The sequence below is a fragment of the Microtus pennsylvanicus genome, chromosome 11 (assembly GCF_037038515.1).
Source record: "Microtus pennsylvanicus isolate mMicPen1 chromosome 11, mMicPen1.hap1, whole genome shotgun sequence".
NCBI lineage: Eukaryota > Metazoa > Chordata > Mammalia > Rodentia > Cricetidae > Microtus > Microtus pennsylvanicus.
The window spans coordinates 66,940,552-66,958,797 of NC_134589.1; the positions used below are offsets into that span (position 1 = coordinate 66,940,552).

The window sequence follows — 18,246 nt, forward strand, 5'->3', positions numbered from 1 at the left end:
TTAATAATCTTATAACTTATTAATAAATTGTTGCCAATAAGATCCTAGACCCTATTAGGGAAGATACAACATACTTTGGTTGTAAGATACAGAGAAATCAATTTGGAATTGACCTAAAAACTTCCTCCCTACTGGCTAGTTTTCATATTGAAGAAGTTTTCATATGCAGGCCACTGTAGAGGAAGGTGGTATCACCCATTAGTGTACCTTGAATGCTACAATACTGACCTGATGGGCAATATGTGCTCATTGGTACAAAAGTGACATAAAAATTACAGGGATAACCAATTGCTTTCTGATTAGATTTGAAGCCTGTCTTAAAGAAGAAAATTCGTGGCTAGTAATATAAACCTGGTCAAAAGCTTCAGAAGATCTGGCACTGCTGGGAAACTACTACTTTGTTTTGCTAAATGAGCACGTTATCAAAGCACTTTTTAAATATTTGTACTTATGCCCACAGAGTAGTGATGCTGTCATCTCTGTTCAGAAAGGCTTGTTTTTAAGCCAGATATTTGGTGTACACCGTTAATTCCAGGACTCAGGAGAAAAAGACAGGCAGATCCTTGAGTTTTTGGTCAGCCTGGTTTAAGGTCAGCCTGGTCTTTAGAATGAGTTCCAGGGGGCTGGAGAGATGGCTCAGAGGTTAAGAACACTGCCTGCTCTTCCAAAGGTCCTGAGTTCAATTCCCAGCAACCACATGGTGGCTTACAACCATCTGTAATGGGGTCTGGTGCCCTCTTCTGGCCTTTGGGCATACACACAAACAGAATATTGTATACATAATAAATAAATATTTAAAAAAAAAGAATGAGTTCCAGGCTAAAAAGAGAAACCCAGTTTTAGTGGGGAGGGGAAGCATCTTTTTGCAGTGGCACCAGTTAATGCGGAAATTTGTAACTGGTGGAAGTGGTGAGAGAAAGTGGAAGTTGAATGCTCTGTCATAATTGAGATGTTTATGTCATACCCTCCAAGACCTAGGGAACATTATAGAAGAGAGAGTGGAAAGAATTTAAGAGGCAGAGGTTGATAGGGGTTGGGGTGAAATGTTACAGAACACTATCTTCTGGACATGATATGGTCACAGCATTCTTAAACTCAAAGCAGCTGACAAGACTAGGCCTGTCAACATCTTGTCATAGACTGGAGAGGGACCTATAAGGCCCTACTCGTTCCTGAGGACCTACAGGGACTTAATGGTGGTGGAGGCAAAGACTCTTTTCTTTTCATCAAGACAGGGTTTCTATTTGTTGTCCTAGCTGCCCTACAACTTGCTCTGTAGACTACACTAGCCTTTCAACCCTAATGAAACTCATCAGGTCACAAACACATAAATGATGAAGAGTAGGGAGACAAACTGGGAAATGGTGGTAGTTTGAATGTAATTGACTCTCATAAGCTCAGGGAGTGGCACTATTAGGAGGTGTGGCCTTGTTGGAGGAAATATGTCAGTGTGGGGGGCAGCCTTTGTTGCCTATGCTCAAACTATGCCTAGTTCAGACCCCTGTGAGACAAAAATGTAAGAATTCTCAGTTTCTTCTCCAGCACCATGTCTACCTGCACCCTGCCTTGCTTCCTGCCATGATGATAATAGACTAAATCTCTGAACTATAAACAAGTCACCCCAATTAAATGTTTTCCTTTATAAGGGTTGCTATGATAATGGTGTCTCTTCACAACAATAGAACCCTAACAAAGACAGACGGGAACAAGTGGGAGTGGGAGAAATACAGGATATTGAAAAGGAGAAGAGGGTTGAACAGTAAGTGCATAGCATTAGAGGAATAAGGCCAACAGACATATTATTATCGGAACTTTCAAAGAAAGAGACAAAGATACTCCATGGAAAGATCACTAAAGGAGAAACTAAGAAGATATAGAGAGAAACACCAAAAACAGATGCCAAAGATAGCCTAACAGAGAAAGAAACATTAGCAAACACTGAGAAGCAATAAAGAAGGAACATACAGTGAAGGACTGTGGGGTATGAATACCATGAATCCCTGATTGGATGGTATTAGGAGGTCTGGCTTTGGAATGTTCTTTGGTCATAAGGGGTAGCATCTCACAAACAGGAACAATACCCATACAGAAACAATTTCAGAGTGCTCTTAACCTTGTTTCTAAGTCAACAGTTTGTAATCTGGGAGATAACCTGATAAAAAGCAAACATCCCAGCACTCTATCCTGGCCTTCTAGTCTGTAGTGTTTTGTTATTCTGCCTGAAAAAAAGACACATAGAGAGAAAGTTAAACATTATTTTGTTAGGGTCAAACAAGATGGCTCAGTTGATATAAGAACTTGCTACCCATTCTCAGAATCCATATGATGGGAGGGGTGACTCCTGAAACATGTCATCAGACTTCCAAATGCAATAAAATAAAATGTAAAAAAATTTTTAAAATTTTGTTGATGTTGGGTAGTGAATCTTTATGAATATATGTAGGCAAATACAAAATGTCACAGAAAAAGATATGAGCAGGAGAGAATAATGAAGCAATAGTTCAGAAAGGATGGGCAGGAAGATTTGGAAAACAGTGTAAGTCAAGAAGTACAGAGCAGCCGGGCGGTGGTGGCGCATGCCTTTAATCCCAGCACTCGGGAGGCAGAGGCAGGCGGATCTCTGGGAGTTCGAGGCCAGCCTGGTCTACAAGAGCTAGTTCCAGGACAGGAACCAAAAAGCTACGGAGAAACCCTGTCTTGAAAATCAAAAAAAAAAAAAAAAAAGCACAGAGCAAGTTAATTTTTAAAAAAAAAGTGAAGAAAAAGTGCATAATGAGCAACATTAATCAAGATAAACCAAGAGGTGCCAGACAATGTAATGTAGTAGAACATTAACAGACACAAAGAAAACCTCAGTAAATGTTGAAATAAAAAAGAGTATTATTAATTAATGTTAATCTATCAAATTTAGCAAACTTTTGTTGAGCTTTATAGTAGCCTATAAACAAAGAAGTGCTCATGAACATATTCTTTTATTTTATTGATTTTTAATGATCTCTACACTTTTCTCTGCTCCCCTTCCTGCCTCTCCCCTCCCCTTCAACCTTCTCCCAAGGTCCCCATGCTCCCAATATATTCAGGAGATTTTGTCTTTTTGTACTTCCCATGTAGATTAAATATATGTATGTCTCTCTTAGGATCCTCATTGTTGTCTATATTCTCTGGGGTTGTGATTTATAGGCTGGTTTCTTTGCTTTATATTTAAAAACCACTTATGAGTGAATACATGTGATAATTATCTTTCCAGGTCTGGGTTACCTCCACTCAATATGATGTTAGCTAGCTCCATGCATTCGCCTGCAAAATACAAGCTGTTGTTATTTTTTTCTTCTCTGTAGTACTCTATTGTGTAAATGTAACACATTTTCTTTATCCATTCTTCAGTAGAGGGGCATTTGGGTTGTTTTCAGGTTCTGGCTATCACAAACAATGCTTTTATCATGTCCTTGTGGCACAATTGAGCATCCTTTGGATATATACCCAAAAGTGATATTACTGCATCTTGAGGAAGGTTGTTTCCTAATTTTCTGAGAAATCGTCACACTGATATTCTAAGGGTCTATACCAGCTTGCACTTTCACCAGCAATGCAGGAGTGTTCCCTTTACCCCTCAACCTCTCCAGCATAAGTTGTCATCAGAGTTTTTGATCTTGGCCATTCTTACTGGTGTGAAATGAAATCTCAATGGTTGTTTTGCTTTGCATTTCTCTGATGACTAAGGATGTTGAGCATTTCCTTAATTCTTTCAGCCATTTTAGATTCCTCTGTTGAGAGTTCTCTGTTTAGCTCTTTACTCCATTTTTTTTATTGGATTATGTGTTCTTTTGGTGACTAATTTTTTGAGTTCTATGTATATTTTGGAGATCAGACCTCTGTCTGATGTGGGGTTAGTGAAAATCTTTTCCCATTCTGTAGGCTGTCATTTTGTCTTGTTGACCATGTCCTTTGCTTTATAGAAGCTTTTCAGTTTGAGAGGGTCCCATTTATTAATTGTTTCTCTCAGTGTCTGTGCTGCTGGGGTCATATTTAGGAAGTGGTCTCCTGTGCCAATGCGTTCAAGTGTATTTACCACTTTCTTTTCTATAAGGTTCAGTGTGGTTGGCTTTATGTTGAGGTCTTTGATCCATTTGGAATTGAGTTTTGTGCATGGTGATAGATATGGGTCTATTTTCACTCTTCTACATGTTGAAATCCAGTTATGCCAGCACCATTTCTTAAATATGTTTCTTTTTCCCATTTGATATTTTTTGTTTCTTTGTCAAAAAACAAGTGTGTTCACAGGTGTGTGGATTAATATTCGGGTCTTCAATTCAGTTCCACTTGTTTGGTTAGAGCTATTCCAAGGTAGTTTATGGTATTTGTGGCTATTGTAAAGGGTGATGTTTCTCTGATTTCTTATCAGCCTGCTTATCATCTGTGTATAGGAGGGCTACTGATTTTTTTGAGTTAATCTTGTATCCTGCTACATTACCGAAAGTGTTTATAAGTTGTAGAAGTTCCTTGGTAGAATTTTGGGGGTCGCTTATGTAAACTATCATATTATCAGCAAATAGTGAGAGTTTGACTTCTTCTTTTCTGATTTGTAGGTCTCCTTTTGTTGTCTTATTGCTCTAGCTAGGACCTCAAGAACTATGTTGAATAGAAATGGAGAGAGTGGGCAACCTTGTCTTGTTCCTGACTTTCTCTCCATTTAGTTTGATGTTGGCTGTTGGCTTGCTGTATATTGCCTTTATTATATTTAGGTATGTTCCTTGTAATCCTGCTCTTTTCAAGACCTTTATCATGAAGGGATGTTGTATTTTGTCGAAAGCTTTTTAAGCATCTAATGAAATGATCATGTGGTAAGAGTGGAGTATTGAAGTCTCCCACTATTAGTGTGTGGGGTTTAATGTATGATTTAAGCTTTAGAAGTGTTTCTTTTACATATAAGGGTGCCCTTGTATTTGGGGCACAAATGTTCAGTATTGAGATTTCCTCTTGATAGATTTTTTTCCTGTCACTAATTTTTATGAAATGTCCTTCTTTGTCTCTTTTGATTGATTTTAGTTTGAAGTTTATTTTATTATATATTAGGATAGCTACACCAGCTTGTTTCTTAGGTCCATTTGATTGGTATATTTTTCCCCAACCCCTTATTCTGAGGCGATGTCTGTCTTTGAAATTGAGGTGTGTTTCTTGTATGCAGAAGAAGGATGGATTCTGTTTTTGTATCCAATCTACTAGCCTGTGTCTTTTTAGAGGTGTGTTGAGTCCATTTATATTAAGGGATATTAATGACCAGTGATTGCTAACTCCTGTTAATTTAGTTTTCACTGTTGTCAATGTTAATTTGTGTGTTTTTCCCTTCTTTGGGATTTGCTGTGTTTTTGTTGATGTAGCTAACTTCCTTGGGTTGGAGTTTTCCTTATAGTATTTTGTGTAGGGGTGGGTTTGTGGCTAGGTATTGTTTAAATCTGGTTTTGTCATAGAATATCTTGTTTTGTCCTTCTATGGTGATTGAAAGTTTTGCTGGGTATAACAGTCTGGACTGGCATCCGTGGTCTTTTAATGTCTGCATTAACATTTGACCAACCTTCTGGCTTTCACTGTCTCCAGTGAGAAGTCAGTGTAATTCTGATAGGTCTGCCTTTATATGTTACTTGGCCTTTTTCCTTTGCAGCTCTTAGTATTCTTTCTTTACTCTGTATGTTTGGTGTTTTGATTATTATGTGGCAAGGGACTTTTTTTTTTTTGGATCCAATCTGTTTGGTGTTTTGTATGCTTCTTGTATCTTCATAGGCATATCTTTCTTTAGGTTGGGAAAGTTTTTTCTATGATTTTGTTATATTTTCTGTGCTTTTGAGTTGAACTCCTCCTTCTTCTATACCTATTATTCTTAGGTTTGGTCTTTTCATGGTATCTCATACTTCCTGGATATTTTGGGTTAAGCTTTTGTTAGATTTAGTATTTTCTTTGACTGATGAGTCTATTTTCTCTATTGTATCTTCAGCACTTGAGATTCTCTCTTCCATCTCTTGTATTCTGCTGCTCATGCTTGCGTTTGTGGTTTCTGATCATTTTCTCATGATTTCTGTTTCTATAATTTCCTTGGCTTGTGTTTTCTTTATTGTATTTACTTCAGTTTTCAAGTCTTGAATAGTTTCTTTCATATGTTTGATTGCTTTTTCTTGGTTTTCTTTAAGGGATTTGCTGATGTCTTCTAATTTTTTGTTTGTCTTTTCCTCCATTTCTTTGAGGGAATTTCTTACTTCCTCTTTAAGAGCTTCAAGCATTCTCCTGAAGTTATTTATTTACTTGGTCATTTTCTTCTGCTTCATCTATATTTGGTTATTCAAGTGTTCCTGTTGTAGGATCTCTAAATTTTATTGGTGTCGTGTTGTTCTTTATGGTATTGCTTGTGTTCTTACCTTGTCTACTCATCTTTTCCTCTAATTGGTGTGGCTGGGACTGTCTATGATTCTGGTGATTAATCTTCTAGGTTCCAGTGAATCCAAGGCTCAGATGATTGTTCCTCATGGTTTAGTCAGTGCCATGGTTCTATTTACCCCATTGGTCACTCTCTGTTCCTGGAAGACGCTCAGCACTCCCAGGCTATGCTCTACTCCTGTAGAATTTGCTGTCTCAGGCCTGCTCTGGCTTAGGTTGTTGGGTCAGACATCTTTCTGTAAACGTCCCTGGTCTGGATCCACTCCTGCAGAGGTCCCTGGCTTGGAGTTGGTCTTGCAAAGGTCTCTGGCTCTATTCTACTCCCTCGGAGGTCCCAGAGTCAGGTGTGCCCAGACCTGCAGAGGACCTGCTTCAGGCCTACTCCCTCAGAGGTCCCAGATTCATGCCTAGACCTGCAGAGATCTCTGGTTCCTGCCTCTTCCCTCAGAGGTCCCAGACTCATGACCAGACCCGCAGAGGTCCTGACTCAGGCCTATGTCCTCGGAGGTCCTACACTCACGCACAGATCCACAGGGGTCCTGGCTCAGGTCTATTCCCTCAAAGGTCCCAGATTCATGCAGTTTCTGGCTCTGGTCCACTCTCTCAGCGGTTGCTCCCCTAACCTGCTCCTGTGGAGTTCGCTGTCTCAGGTCTGCTCTGGCTTGTGTTGCTGGCTCAGTCTTGCCTCAGCAAATGTCCCTGGTCTGGATCCACTCCCATTTTCATGGAGCTGGCCGGCTCAGGCCCCCTCCAGCCTAGGTAGCTGGCTCAGTCCCACAGGCCTGCTCTGGCCTACATCGCTGGCCCCAGTCCTGCTTCCGCAAATGACCCTGGTCTGGATCCCCTCCTACTCCTGTGGAGCTCACTGTGCCAGGCCCACTCCAGTCCAGGTCACTGGCTCAGTCCTGCTCTTTTGGAGTTCGCTGCTTCAGACCTGCTCTGGCCTAGGTCACTGGCTCAGTCTTGCTCCTATGAAGTTCACTGCTTCAGTCCTACTCTGGCCCAGGTCGCTGGCTCAATTCTACTCCTGTGGAATTTGTTGCTTCAGGCCTGTTCTGGACCAGGTTGCTCTCATGACCATATTTATAGTTGTTCTTAGATTTCAAAGGTCTTGATCATCTCCATCTCAAAGACTCTGAGGAATCTTACTACTTCAGTTATTCAAACTAAAAAGGTAGATTTATCAAACTTTTTCTTCTCCTCATCACCATATCTAACTACTCTTCATAAGGTAGACAAGGTGACATTTTAAAATTTGAGTTTGATATCTTCAGTGATTTCCCTCTGTACTTAGGATATAAGTATCCAAACATCTAACACAGAAACTCATAAGGCCCTGAATACTATGCCCTCTACCTACCTTCACCACCAGCTACTTTGTATATTATTTGTTATCACTCCAGCCAAGGTGGGGTTCTTTTAATTCCTCAAATTGCCAAACTCCCAAATCATACTGCAGACTTTTCATCAGCTGTTACTATTATTTCTTCACATTTCAGCTTTTATTTTACTTTTTCAGTAAGGCAGACTGTCACTCAAATTGATGGAAACTTGGTTCCGTACTACTGGCATCTTATTAAGTATTCTTCAAGCTTTCTTCACTGTACTTTCACAATTTAGAATAATGTGTAGATTACTTTTTTGAGTATCTTCATGTCCTAATGGCTATCTATTTGTGGAAACTAAGAGAACACACAGGCTGGTAAATCGCCAAGTACTTAGTATTTTATAAACCCTTGGGTAACTTGTACAAAAGCTCCTTTTCATCAAATTACAAAGTAGGAGAAAAGGAACAAACAATCTAAACAAAGCACAATCTCCAAAAGGTCAAAAATTCTTAATGATTAGGTACAATACTATACAACCTAGCAATGAAAAAAAGAGACTAACACCTATTTGTAAATGCTAAAGATACACTTGTAAATAAGACAACAGATCAGGATAGACATATTCCATGTTTTTTCAGAAGGCAAAAATCTCAAATTAACCCAATTCTTTTAAAAAAAAAAAGTAATTATCAATAAAAAGTTCTACTGATAGGAAAAAACTTTCTCCAAAGTATTTTGTTTTCAGTTGATTATTAGAATGTTCATAGAAAGTGGCAACCTAAGGTGTGGGAGAAACCCATTCTAGGCCCAGGGCACTTTTTCTTTATATCTTAAGGTGTAATGGCAGTAGCCAACACTAAGCTCTCTTGGCCAATCAAATAAATGCCTTATTGCTGCTAAACTAGTAACAGTGTATTTCGAAACATGGTGTTGAAGATTTAAAAAACAGAAACAGGTTCTTGTCCCCCCTTTAGAGTAGGGGGAAAGTATGTTATGAGGATTGCAGACTTAATTTGCTCTATACCATCAGATAAATATCTTCCTTTCTCTATGTCTCACTTCCCTGATTGCACAATGAGGGGTCCAACCAGTTTCTCCATAAGGCTCCCAGTAGTTCCTAGGTCAGTCACATTTAACAACACCATCATAAGGCAGTGGTTCTCAACCTTCTTAATGCTGTAACCCTTTAAATAGAGTTCCTCATTTTGTGTGACCCCAAACATGAAATTTTTTTTTGCTACTGTTATGAATTGTAATGTAAATATTGGTGTTTTCTGATAGTCTTAGGTGACTCCTGTGAAAGGGTTGTTCTAGGGGTGTGACCCACAGGTTGAGAATCAATGATATCAGGAACTAAATGTCAAACAAAAACAGTTTCTGGCTAGATGACAAGTAATTGTCTTTAAAAAAAGGAAGGAAGGAAAAGAGAAGATAAAAGAAAAGAAAAGAAAAACCAGGTCAGGCAATGGTGGTGCATGCCTTTAATCCCAGCACTTACGAGGCAGAGGCAGGGGCAGGTGGATCTCTGTGAGTTTGAGGCCAGCCTGGTCTACAAGAGCTAGTTCCAGGACTGGCTCCAAAGCGACAGAGAAACCCTGTCTCAAAAAAACAAAACAAAGCAAAAGAAAAAGAGAGAGAGAGAGAGAGAGACACCATGTAGTTGCTGAAGGAGAAAAACTCTAGAACACTATGGTAAGTCACAGCCTCATGACAATACATGGATAAATAGAAAATGGGTTAGTTTAAGATGTAAGAACTAGCTAAAAATACACCTGTGATGGAGGAGAGTCTTCTGTTTTGTGTTAATTTCATTGGTTAAATAAAGAGACTGCCTTAGCCCTTTAATAGAACAGAAAATTAGGTAGGTGGAGTAGAAGACAGAATGCTGGGAGAAAGAAGTCGAGTCAGTCAGTGGCCATGATTCTCCCACCCGACACAGAGGCAAGTTAAGATCTTCCCTGGTAAGCCACCTCGTGGTGCTACACACATTATTACAAATGGGTTAAAGCAAGATGTGAGAGTTAGCCAGTAAGAGGCTAAAACTAATGGGCCAAGCAGTGTTTAAAAGAATACAGTTTCCGTGTAATTATTTTGGTACATAAGCTAGCCAGGCGGCTGGGAGCCGGACTGAACGCAGCCCACTGCAGCTTCTTATTACACACCTGAGCCATTGGTCAAATAGTATTGTAAAAATAATAGTTAAAAAAAAAAGACCCCATGGAGTGTACCCTAAGTTAAATCAGATATTTGTTGGTTACTACCACAAGCTTGTATCTATAGACAGGACACCACTGTAGATCAAAGGGTTTGTAGCCAGGTTGGTGTTTACATTTCTCCTTTGGGAGCATGCAGCATACCTTCCTGTAACAAAGATACTAGCACACAGAGGTTAAGATTCTACGTAGGCACCAGCATTACTTTTCTAGGTTCAGTAAGTAGTATAGATGTTATTTTCAGCAATAGGGCCTTGTCATCAGTTTGTGAAGAGCAACCTACAGTCTTGGCAACAGCCTGGGTTGTTTGGGGTCCCTATGGGACCCCTTTGATCAACAATTCAATTAGATGTAACCCATTCCCAGTACTGGAAGCTTCATTTGGTGATAAGAGATGTCCAATTGGGGCTCTATCTCCCCCATTATATATGTATATATTTTAGGAAACTTCCACTGTATTGGGTTTTCATACGACCCATACCTAACACTGCTTGGATGACAAAGAACCTGGGATTTCATAGGGTAAAACCAAATACTACTATTGTTCTAAATAAACACAGCAATAAAATGACTCCCAATGACATTCTGCTATACTCATAGATCAGTGCTTTCCTCCTGCAGCAAACGTGAAAAAAATACAGAGACCCACAACCAGACATGCAGTGAGTTAGATATCTTGGACAACTAAGCCACAAATGGGTCTCTTTATCAAAGTACTCCCTCAGAGCTCAGGGAACTCTGCAGAAGATGAGGCAGAAAGATCATAAAAGCCAGAGGGGATGGAGAACATAAAGGAGAAAAAAGTACTCTAAATAAACAGGATCAATACACATATGAACTTACAGAAACTGAGACAGCATGCACAGAGTCTACATGGGTCTGTACGATGCAGATGAACCATGGGATCCTAAAGCTAAAAGGAGAAGTGGAAATGTCCCTATCCTTAAACCAGAAGCTAACTACAATTGATAACTACTTGCAAACAGAAATTTAGTTTTCTCCAAGGGAGTCTCACTGGAGAAGTTAATGACTTTTAAGGATAGGATACATGCCTAGCAGTAGATGGACAACAGAAAATGAACTCAATGGCATGCATCTTTAGAGGTTCCTTGCCTCCTAATGCCATGTCAGGGCTTTTTAAAAAAATCTTATCCCAATCCCTACCCTACAGGTCCTTTGCATATATATTATAGCTTCCAGTTTAATGATTTTATGGAATTTCTGAGTGTGAGATTAAGTTGGTCTCTGCATCTATATCTGTTTCTTGTGCCTTTTCTTGAGCTCTTTTTCTTTATTTGTTTTGTCCAATGTGTTAGTTTTTGTTTTATTTTCTTATTTTACAATCTCTGAGAAGCTTGTTCTTTTCTAACAAGAAACAGAAAGGGTCTGGATGGAAAGGGAAGTGGGTAGGAATTGGAAAGAAGTACAGGGAGGAGAAAATGTAATCAGGACATAGGAGGAAAAAGTTAACTTTCAATAAAAGGAAAAAAAGAGAAAAAAATCTCAAAATTGGGACTCTGAATTTTAAACAGACTAGAGATATTTTAGGCTAACAAAGTTACCATAGTTGAAATTATACTAATTCTTTCTTGACTTATTAAAATACCCAAGATTAGATTTCAAATAAATGAATAGTAATACTCACTGATACTGATGTGTCCTCATTTTTTCTCTTAATACTAGAATCAAACAAGACATTTCTCCCTCGTCTTTCACAGTCTTGATATACGATCAGTCGAATCTGGCTTGGGTCAAACTCTGGCAAGGGCCAACTGGAGAAAAAAAAAAAGATCCTCTTTAGTTACTTTAATAAATAGTTCATATATAGTCTTATAACTAAAAAACTTATCTGATAGACCCAGAAGCTACATTATTACTGAAGGACATTCACCTACCTGATGTTTATACAGAATGTCACTATTTGGTTCAAAGTGTTAAAAAGTTACATAGGCATGATTTTTAGATGAAAAGTAAAAATACAAATAAATAAATAAATAAACAATTGGCTACTATCAACATGTGTCAGATAAGATATAGCCAATATATATAAAAGGTTACTTACTAAATATATGTAAGCACAAATTACTAATAAAAATAAATATGCTGATCTCATGGAGAGATGACATAAGGTTAACTAATATGTTAAGTTGTTTTTTCTGCAACACAAAAGTATAAAAATAGAAACAGTTTTGCTGTAGGTCAAAGCAGGGATATATTTTGAGTAAAACGGGCACACAAAATGTTATTGAATTTTCACTTAAATAAAAGTTAAAGCCTGGCAAGATTCTGTCTAAGAATACCTAATATTTAAAATTCTAGAAAAGATAAGTAGGTAGTACTCTAGTCACTTGGTGCCCTCTTTCAGTGTACTCAATAATGAAGGGGAGGGAGAAGAGAAAGAGGGGAGGGAAGAGGAGAAAACCTGACAGCTCCAAAGTTTGGAGCACGGTTATCTCAGAGTAAAGAAACATGAAAGTACACCAGGAAGGGAACATACCAGATGGATCAGGGCAGATAATGTCTATCAAGATAATGTTGAAGTACTTTTTTCACTTCACAACACATATTTGGAAAAAAAATACTGCATTTGTTTTTAGGACCTTTATTTGTGCATTAAGTGTCACAATTTTAAAGATTAATGTCTCTGTTGGAAACTGAAGGAAGTCCGACACTACACATCAAGCTAAAGCAGCCTTTAGACAACAATGGCTTGCATTACACAGGAGTGTACTTTAAAACTTTGACAGAGCAGACCAACATAGGTTGAAAATCAAGAAGTGGCTTCATGGAACCAACAAAGACATGTCCTAAGGAAGGAGTACAATGGCAGTAACTGAAGAGCATTCACCAGTTTTGGAACTGTTATTGGTGATCATCATGGCCAGGAAAGTTCTAAGGAGTAAAGAGAACAGAAGTCAGATTGCACAGGACTGAAGAAAAAAAGTCAACTGTCAAGAAAAGAAGGGAGTTGAGAATTAAGAGTGGGTGATAGGTGCATATTTTGGTACTAAGAAAGGAAATATGTGAACATGTTTACCTTCCGATGCAGTTTGAGGTGAAGAGGAAATTACAGACCTTTGAGGAAGTGGTAGAGTGAATACTGTTTAAAGAATTAGCCCAAGAACTGGCTTCTCATTCTCCGCCTTTGTCTAGTATCACGTTCAGAACAAAAGTAACTCTTGCATTAGAGTTAAAAGAGAGCAGAGTAAAAAGGAGCATGTTGGGAGGAAATTATGTTGATCAGGAACAGTAAAACTTCTGCACAATACTGTATTCCTACGCATAATTAACAATTACAAGAATATAACTGGCCACAAACTGCAAAGGTGATTTTTTTTTTTCTCTAAAGCTCTCAAAGTGCTTGAATCTGAATCAGGCAGAGACAAGGAAAAGAATTTTCAAAGATAACTGGGTAAAAAGGAAAGGGAACCCTGATTATGGAACAGAAACTACAAGAATACAGCTGAAACAATGAATACTGGAACCTAAATTAGGAAAATAGTGAGACTATGAGGCTAGGAGAAGAAATGAAGGCATAATAGTCAAAGCGCTTAGAAAGGAGTGAGGAGGAAGATCAGAACAGACATATCACCAGAGAGGAAGAAAAAGCTCACAGAAGGTCAAGGAAGACAAGGAAAGCAGCAGGTACATAGAACCAAATGTTGCGGGAAGGCTTAACTTCATAAAGACTAAGCCACCTGATGGTTTAGCCATTTGGTGGGCTTGGTTCTCTTGCTAGAACAGCATTAGGGGAGAGAGAGGGTAGTTAAGTAACAGCAGACAGGAGAGACTGAGAAGAAGGGCAGCAAGATGGAAGATTATAAGCAGTTTCCCTGTCAAAGAGGATGACACAGAAATTGAGGGTGCTATAACTGCCCATTTAAACTGAGTGGTTTTGAATATAGTCAGGAAGAAACTGGAATTATCTTGAAGCAAGACTAATATGTTCACCCTCGGCAGCCAGAAGTGAGATTATGAGGCTTTTCTCTTAAAAGATAAAGATAAACAGATATGAAATGTTCAGGAATGTATAAAGGGGAAACAAACATATTTAAGGTTTATGTTTCTAAATTAAGGAAAGGAACAGAACAAGAATTTAAAGGTAGCAAGAGAAAACAGGAAAAATCAATGTTCCAAAAAAGTTAGAACAGAGTATACTACCAAAAAAGTCCCTGATGAACTGTAGAATATATTAAATGAGATCAAGGAAAAATGATCTACAAATGAAAATTGCTACATATGGATTTGCAAGGTTGAAGAAATAAAATAGCTATTTAAATTTGATCATTTATTTAATCTGAAAAGTACACATTCTCAGAAGTGGATATGAGTTGGGTGGCCTGAACTAGGGCATAGGACTTAAGATACAAAAATTTAATAAAAATGATCAAAATAGGAGAAAGTGCTAACCATACCAAAGGTACAATTAGACAGAATACCCAGCTGAATCACAAGTTTGAGGTCAGCCCACTACAAAATAAGATCCGATAAAAAAAATGATAATAAAAGTGACAGCAAGAAAGGAGTGATCTGTATTTCACTATCATGGGAAAAATGTGGCCAGAATGGCCCTGATTGAAGCAAAGAACGTTAAATGTCAGTGGTTTCCTCTGATTGCCCACTGTCACCGCTGTTCCCAACCTTCTTTACCATAATGGAAGTTGGTGTAAATTCTGAAATCTGTTAATACAGAAAATCAGTTTTTAAAAAAACCATGCTTTGCTGGGTGGTGGTGGCACACGCCTTTAATCCCAGCATTCGGGAGGCAGAGACAGGTGATCTCTGTGAGTTCGAGGTCAGCCTGGTCTACAGGAGCTAGTTCCAGGACAGGCTCCAAAGCCACAGAAAAACCCTGTCTCGAAAAACAAACAAACAAACAAAAACCTATGCCAAAAAGATAACTGATTAATCCCAGCACTTGGGAAGCAGAGGCAGGGGGATCTCTGTGAGTTTGAAGACAGCGTGGTCTACAGACCGAGTTCCAGGACAGTCAGAGCTACACAGAGAAACCTTCCTCCTCAAAAAACCACAACAAAAACAAAAATATATATATACCTTTATAAAATAAATAACATCCCCAAAGAGGATCAAATCATTAATATAAAAATAATATGATTAAGAATATGAAATTTAGGGTCAGAACAGGGAAGTCTCAGGAAAAGCAGATTTGACTGGCTAATAATCAGGATAAACACTCAGCCAATATTAATTTCTATCTTCTAGCCTCTGTACCTTGTTAAGAAAGCCAATTTCATAAAAATTTTTTATTTCTCCAGGTAAGTTTCGGAAATCAAGTAACTTTTTGGAGACTGTAGTTTACTCATCCTTCTCTTTTCCTCTGTACTTTTTATGTCCTTTCATAACCCTGTTCTTTTTTACACTTGACAAGGACTTTTTAAAGAGAAAGATTTTTGGCTCCACTAGTGGTCAGATTTCCTAAGTTCTTTAGCAAAGAAGCAATGGTTAGCCCAATTATCAGTTTAGAAACTCTACCACACTCAGAACATTTTCACTGTCAGATTCTATGCTAGACTGAACCAACAAAGTACACGACAACCTAGAATACAGAAATATCAAAACTAATGCTTACAGTTTTATTACTTTTGCCCAGGAGCTTTCTTAAAACTAGCCTTACAAAGAATAAAGAAAAAAATGTGATTAACAGAAAAAAGGGTGGGTCAATTCTATAGTTTTCTCAAATAGTAGCAGCCACACAGCACATAAAAGCTGCTGGTTTTCCTAATTCTTACAGACCTTGCATTATTGTCAGAAACTGTACACCAAAGAAATGTTTAGTAGGGTATAGTAGCTCACACCTACAATCCCAGAACTTTGGAGATTGAGACAAATAGACTGCCAAGAATTTGGTACAACCTGGGCTACATAATGAGTTCTAGGCTAGCCTGCAATACAGAATGAGATTCTGTCTCTGAAAAAGAAACTAAGCAACAAATATCTATGTCAGTCGGTTGAGTGCTTGCATGAAGCCCTGGGTTCAATCTTCAGCACGTTATAAGTCCAGTAAAGTAGCCTATGTTTGTAATAATAAGACTCTAGAGGCGGACAATTGGAAATTAAAGGTCATTTTCCCTAGGTTCAAGGACAGTCTGAAATACAGAAGACCTGATGATGATGTCAAAATAAAGATGATGAAGACAAAGAAAAGCACCAGAAAAAATGTTTAAAAAGTTGATTATGTAAACAGTAGAAATCCCTATCACATTGACACAAATACCTAAGTACTACAAAAAAGTGGAAGAGATAAGTAATACAATAGAACCTTAAATAATTTACCTGATTTTAATCATTAAATCATTAAAATTAAAACACATTCTGTATGTTAATACCTAAAATAATGTGTTAATTTAAAATTTATTTATAAATACAATAATGTTATATACATACAAATGCATGATTTTTCAAATATCTTCAGTGTTCCTGTACAGGCACAATAAGAAAGCAAAGCACACATTTTAAAGCAAATGTATCATCAAGTTTATAACCAGATATAGGGTGATTCTGTGTTAACATACTTTAAAATAGCATCTTGAATTATGCTGTACGCTACTGGCATCCTATTTCTCTTCAGCAGTTACACTTTGCGAAATCCCTAAAAACTCCAGTCACGTACAACTGCCAAGCCAGGTTAATAATAGCAATGAACCATACTCATCTAAAACCACAAGACCATCAGGTGACATAACAAGATTGAATTTAATTCAAAAGCCTCTCGGTGCTGCAATACAAAAATGTGTAATCTTAGCAACAGGACCATGGGAGCCTTTGAAGATTTCCATGCTGATGACAAAACCAATTTTATAAAAGACTTCATTTCTACAATTTTGCAAGTAGCATACTATCTTTTTGTTTCACTTAAGAGTGGGATTTCACAGAGGTAACTAGTACTTTTCTCTACTACAAAGTGTATGACAAAGTGAAAATCAATCTAAATATTCTTGCAAACTAAGCCCTACCTAGCAGCTTGTGCAGACCAAGAATGCCAACCATCTTCAGTGTTTTTAAGGCACTTCTGTTAACTTTTGTGCAAGAGTAAAGGAGGTAGTTCTTCACTTCATGAAAGCAGGAAAATAAAAAGAAGAAAACATAAACAAAAAAGGAGAGAAGAGAGAGGAAAGAAGATGGGGAAGAGGAAAGGTGAGAAAGAAAAGGGAAAAACAAGAAGGGGAAGGAGAGAAGGAAAGAAGAAAAAGGTAAAAGAAAGAGAAAAAGGGAGGGGAGGAAAAGGAGGAAAAAGGAAAAGGAAAGGGAGAGAGAGGGGGAAAGAGAAGGAGAAGACACCCACAAAGACTTGTCCCCAGTGCCTGTGCCCTCTGGCTAGGCGCCACCTCCTTAACTTTTCAATACCTCTCAAAATACTGCCCCACCTAGGGATCATGGCTCACAACACTGACTTTCTAGGGGTCACTTTATGCACAATGTTTGGCTCAGTAAGAGCTACCCTGAGCACAGGACTCAGGCAACCATAGCTATAACACAACTCTTCAATAGTTCACACCTAAGGAATTCAGGATTACTTTGTAAACAAGAAAAGGTTCTGTCTCAATTTCTGTGTGCCCATATACAAAATCTTAGAAGCTATCTACTTTGCTGACCAGCAAATGGAAAATAAGCCTCATTAATCACAGCACCACCATAGTCAGTATGTAAAACTGGCTCACTAATCTCAACACTTACACTGCACTAAAGAGGACAAATCTAGCAGAAAATACTGACTTTGTAAAAAGACTGTTTACCGGTACAGCCATTTACTTACTGTTTATGAAACTTTAGCTCATTTGGTTGCTCTTCCAGAGGGAAGTATGGAGAGGGGGAAAAGGGAAGTAAGCAAACAAACAAACCTGCCCTTGGAATTATAAACTTCAATAAAATCATCATGTTAAATTACTTGGTTACATGTTTTTTCAGTAGGGTTATGTTTTAACATTTATCAGCACGTTCTTCCACAACACTGAAGGGTAAGGGTGTGTGTGTGTGTGTAGTAAAATGTAGTAACACAAATACCTAATACAACAAGCTACTTACTACAATCGAAGTAAGAGACATTATGCTGAGACCAAAAACAATTACCCACCCCTAACATGGCAGACACATAAGAACAGGCTCTGAATCAGCAAGACTTGGATTTAAATCTTCTCTACCACATACTGACTATGGTATTAGATGCAGCTACCTAAAAAATTATTTATGTTCATTAATTAAAAATTATCATACTCAGTAGATCTACAAATAAGTCTGTTAATTTAACCAGAATGCAACAA

The 18,246-nt window shown here is 38.1% G+C and overlaps 1 protein-coding gene across 2 annotated transcripts in view; it reads right to left on the bottom strand.

The window, feature by feature from the left end:
- Window positions 1-18,246, bottom strand: part of Fnip1 (folliculin interacting protein 1) — an 81,286-nt gene that overhangs the window by 45,499 nt on the left and 17,541 nt on the right. For both annotated transcript variants that reach the window (XM_075992598.1, XM_075992599.1), the window contains exon 2: window positions 11,613-11,739. In XM_075992598.1, the coding sequence (XP_075848713.1) occupies window positions 11,613-11,739 (127 nt within the window). The remainder of the gene's footprint in view (window positions 1-11,612; window positions 11,740-18,246) is intronic.